This window comes from Quercus lobata, chromosome 7 (assembly GCF_001633185.2).
Source record: "Quercus lobata isolate SW786 chromosome 7, ValleyOak3.0 Primary Assembly, whole genome shotgun sequence".
NCBI classification, from domain to species: Eukaryota; Viridiplantae; Streptophyta; class Magnoliopsida; order Fagales; family Fagaceae; genus Quercus; species Quercus lobata.
Window position 1 is genome coordinate 47,052,405 of NC_044910.1, and position 4,496 is coordinate 47,056,900.

General features: G+C 30.8%; 1 protein-coding gene across 1 annotated transcript; it reads right to left on the reverse strand.

The window, feature by feature from the left end:
* Positions 1–332: 332 nt before the first annotated feature.
* On the reverse strand, positions 333–1,137 carry LOC115953802 (zinc finger protein ZAT11-like). Its single transcript, XM_031071599.1, has one exon. It carries the CDS (start codon positions 1,021–1,023, stop codon positions 511–513), a length of 513 nt encoding a protein of 170 aa, XP_030927459.1. The 5' UTR covers positions 1,024–1,137; the 3' UTR covers positions 333–510.
* Positions 1,138–4,496: the final 3,359 nt, after the last annotated feature.

The window sequence follows — 4,496 nt, forward strand, 5'->3', positions numbered from 1 at the left end:
TTGCTCTATTTTTTTTAAAGTCAAATTGGAAATAATGTTTCTAGATTGCAAATTATGTTTTTTTTTTAATATATAATAATAAATCAAAGTAAATAGAAAATTATCACTCAAATCCTTTCATACTCAAGGAGGCATTCAAGCATTTCTAGAGTGAGATTAGATCTGAAATTCAAGTCTTACCAGTGACTCAATAAAAACTCATTTCAAAATTGAATGGATGGTTTTTCTTTTCTTTTTGTTTGCCAAGATGAACCTTTTGGTTTTTTGTTTTGCTTACAAAATGACGAATATAATTGAACGTAACTAATATTAAGAATTCCATTAGTCCAAAAAACCAACAACATAGAGGATGTAAAGTTTTAATACATTAGACATGAACCAAAATAAGAAAAAAAATTGTAATTCAATACAAAAATTGGAAAAAATAAAAAGAATGGTATTGTACATGAAATAAATCAATGAATCTGAAATGAAAAATAGCTAGCACCCACTACAAATTGTGGTATCAAATCAAACCATCAAAGTAAAGTCAATTTGAGGAGCCTTCTTCCCAAATAGTAACTTCAAATCATTCTCCAAAGGTGTCAAGTTCAAGTCCAAGCACATAACCCTCGTACTATTTGATCTTTTCAGCACCGGCACTTTCTTTTCTATGGCAGTGGAAGAAAATGCACCATCCATCATTGCTCTATGCCTCCTCATGTGACCACCCAAAGCTTGCCCCATAGCAAACTCAAGCCCACATATTGAGCACTCATGCATCTTAGGCTTATTTCCCAGGTTCTGAGACTTTGTACGCTCTTTCAGTTCTTCCCCCATCAATTTTGGTCTCTTGTGGCTCGCTCTGTGGCCACCAAGAGCTTGAAACGATGGGAATTGGCGATTACAAGTCTTGCACTCAAACACATCAACCCGTGAGGCTTTCCTGGGCTTGGTCTCTAGGCTTTGAGAGAGTAGCATTAGACAATTAGCCATGTCTAAGTTCTCTATCCCACCATCTTCTCTCATTCTCTTCATTGTCATAGCTACGTAAAAAGAAGTTAGAACACAAATGTTGAACTTTTGGTAACGTAAATGATATGAAAAGCAAATGTTTAACGAGGAAGAAAAGCAAGGAAGTCTTTTTTGGTAATCAAAAGCAAGGAAGTCTTGGTATTTATAATAGGTGTGTGGGCGAGTTAAAGGGTCTAGAAGTCTAGAATGGTTTATTGGACCAAATTGAACGGGATAGGACTGAGCAGCCGTTTCACATTATAGAAATGTAGTACTACTATTAGTAGTAGTAGGCATCTTGGACTGTTTCTTTGACTAGTGCAATCACGAGGGATAGCAATATTATTAGAATATATTACTTTTATGTTAAGAAACTATAATAATACATTGTCCTTTCGTATTAAATATGAATGATGATATAGTTTTATCCACGTGCCCTGCCCTCCACGTTATAGGTGACGAATGTTCACTTGTTCAAATTTCATACCGCATGACGGTTTTTCTTAATCACTGACTTTTATATTTTAGAGGAATGAATTGTACATGAAGTTTTAATAGCACTTTTATAATAAATTATAAATTTTTTATAAAATATTATGTGAAAGCAGTGACTTTTATGTGAAATCAGATCAGTGATTTTTACAAAGAATACAAGATTGTACTATGTATACACACTGTGCTGCTGCTCTCTAAAATATAGATAAAGTTTAGCAACAAAACTGGTTATAATTTAAGACTACAACCTTACTCAATAAAATAAATATTATTATATATTTTGAAAATTTAACCGATGAATTTCATATTTTTTATGCTCTTAATACACATCAAATTTTGTATCAATCAAATATTATTTACTGTATGATCTATAAATTTATATTTTATGTATAATTTTAAACTATAAAAACTTGCAATTTAAACAATTTTTTGATAACATAACTATTAATCTTTAATTTTCTAAAAGTTTTGTAAGCATGAAGAATATAAGAAAAAGATATAATCCAATGATGGATTTATCAAAATTCATTTTTAATAAAAAGATATTGGGTAAGGTTGTAGCTTAAGGTTATAACTAATTTTATAACGAAACTTTGTCCCTAAAATATATGCACACTTTAGGGTTGTAACTATATTTTTTCTAATGTTAATAGGTGGTCTGGAGCATTTGTTAATAAACTATTTTAGGGAGAAAAATGCTATATCCACAATATTTTTATAAAAAATCGTGTGCGGCATATTGTAACTAGTTGTTATTGATGGATAAAAAAGTAATTTCAGTGATAGGTTCAAATTAAAACCAACAAGAAATTACTACCTATAATTTTTTGTGAAAATATTATAGATGTAACACTCGTTTTTTTAGGAAAATTTTAATACCAATTTCATGAAAAATATAAAAAACTATCAAAAAAGTTAGTTGCTTCTTTTTTTTTAAGTAAATACTAGTGCATGTTTGTTATTACCCAGTTATTTTGAACTAAAATCATGACTTAAAGTCATGGTACAAAAAGTGTGTGAGTATACTATTGTATATATAAACACCAACATTTTTATGGAGGAACGTTCCAGAGTGTTTTGTAGTATTTGTGTCGGTTGATAGAATAGTAGTTAGAACTCCTACATCAAATTATCATATTAGCACCTTAATTTTACGCGGTCCAGTTTGATTATTGTTATTAATATTATTATTATTGACCTTCTTTCGCCGTTTTTGGCTTACTCCGCGTCTATGTATTCACATAGTAAGTGAAAAAGCCACCATCAATATGGCTGCTAGAATGCCTCAAGGTGTGGGGCACACCGCACACTACTTGACTTGGAATAATATTTGGAGGAAATTTCAGGTGAATGTTTAGAAAATGTTCACATGCAAGAGCAGCAAGTGTTAACCAACTTCTGGGAGAAGTATTCTCTGTTTCAGGTATGCTTCTTCCTTTCATAGTTGGTGGGATCTGTCAATTGTGGGTCTACTATTTGTGAGAGACGAGAAATATACACCCGAAACAGGATATATTTTCTCCAAGTTCTAGGACATTCGGCATTATTGTTCGAAGAGATTTTTAAGAAGACTTGTGAACAAAAAATGGAATAGTCTAATTAAAAACTGAGACACCACATTTTTATTTATAATGTTTTTTAAAGTAATGGAAAAGAAATTAAGGCTAGCTAACTTTCAACATAATAGTCAAATTTTAAGTTCTTATTTGAATTTTTCAAACACCCTACCCCTCTTTACAGTGCTTAGCAAGTCCAAGAGTCATGGATTGGACCTCCTAAATAAAATTGTAAATCACAAGATAAATAGGCAATAGCGTGTAAGAATTATTCGGTAAAACACAGCCACCAATGAAATATTCAACATCAACATAAAAAAAAATGCACATGTTGGATAAACTACACATGAAACTACCTTCACATTTCAATTTTGACCTAACAACTTGGACTCATACTTATCTGTTAATGAGCTTTTGTGCACATACATACAGCATTATAATTTTCTTCCAACATGCTTCATAATCATAAAGAAGAATTGTCACAAGATACATTGTGCCATTTACCAAAAGAACTATTCAACTTTTATATAAGATACATGTTGCTCTAAAACATACACTTCCTAGGTTTTCTGAATAAAGAAATTTGTATTATCCAAGACATTTCAACCTTGACATGATATTTGGACTCATGCTCGTCAGTTGATGAGCACAATTCTTGATTGAAAAAGGAGATTTAGTTAACATACTAACAAGCTAGCTTTAATTAATATATTTCCATCATTATTAAGGAGTTAACTAAAACTAACACTAACTAATCAGAAGTCAATTTAAATCTGCAAAAGGAGTTCTCTGAAGATGCGCGCGGTATCTTGCTTTCTGTAAGAGCCAACTTCACTCTTTTCTCTGAAATTTCATAGGCAGCGGTTCTCATCTCCTTAATCAAGGGCGGAGGTAAGTAATAGGTCCACCCCCCAAAATTTTGAATTTTTTTTAATATATATAATTATTTTTATATTTTTAAAATTTATTATACAAAAATAAGAGTTCCCCCCCCCCCCCCCAAAATAATTGAATTAGTCTAATGATGCTCTTAAAAAAAAAAAAATTGGTCTAATAGTTATAGAGATATAACTTTATTTTTCTCAATTCTAATTTGGCGAAAAGTACCTTTTAGTCCCTACATTTTCAAGCTATTCCCATTTTAGTTCATACATTTTATTTTTACTGTTTTTAGTCCCAATCCTGAGAAACGCTTCTCGTTTTGGTCCTTGCCATTACATCAGAAACGAAGAAAGCTGATGTGACAAACGGCAAAAATAAATAATATTAAATTAATATCCACATGGCCTAAATTAATAATAAAAAATGTTTTTTGGCATTAAAAAATGCCACGCTAGCATCTAAATTAAAAAAAATTAATTTATTAATTTTAACTAAATAAAAAAATTAAAAACAGAATTAAAAATTAAAAATCATATGAATTGAGATCTAAGTATGTCTTGAACAAGAACA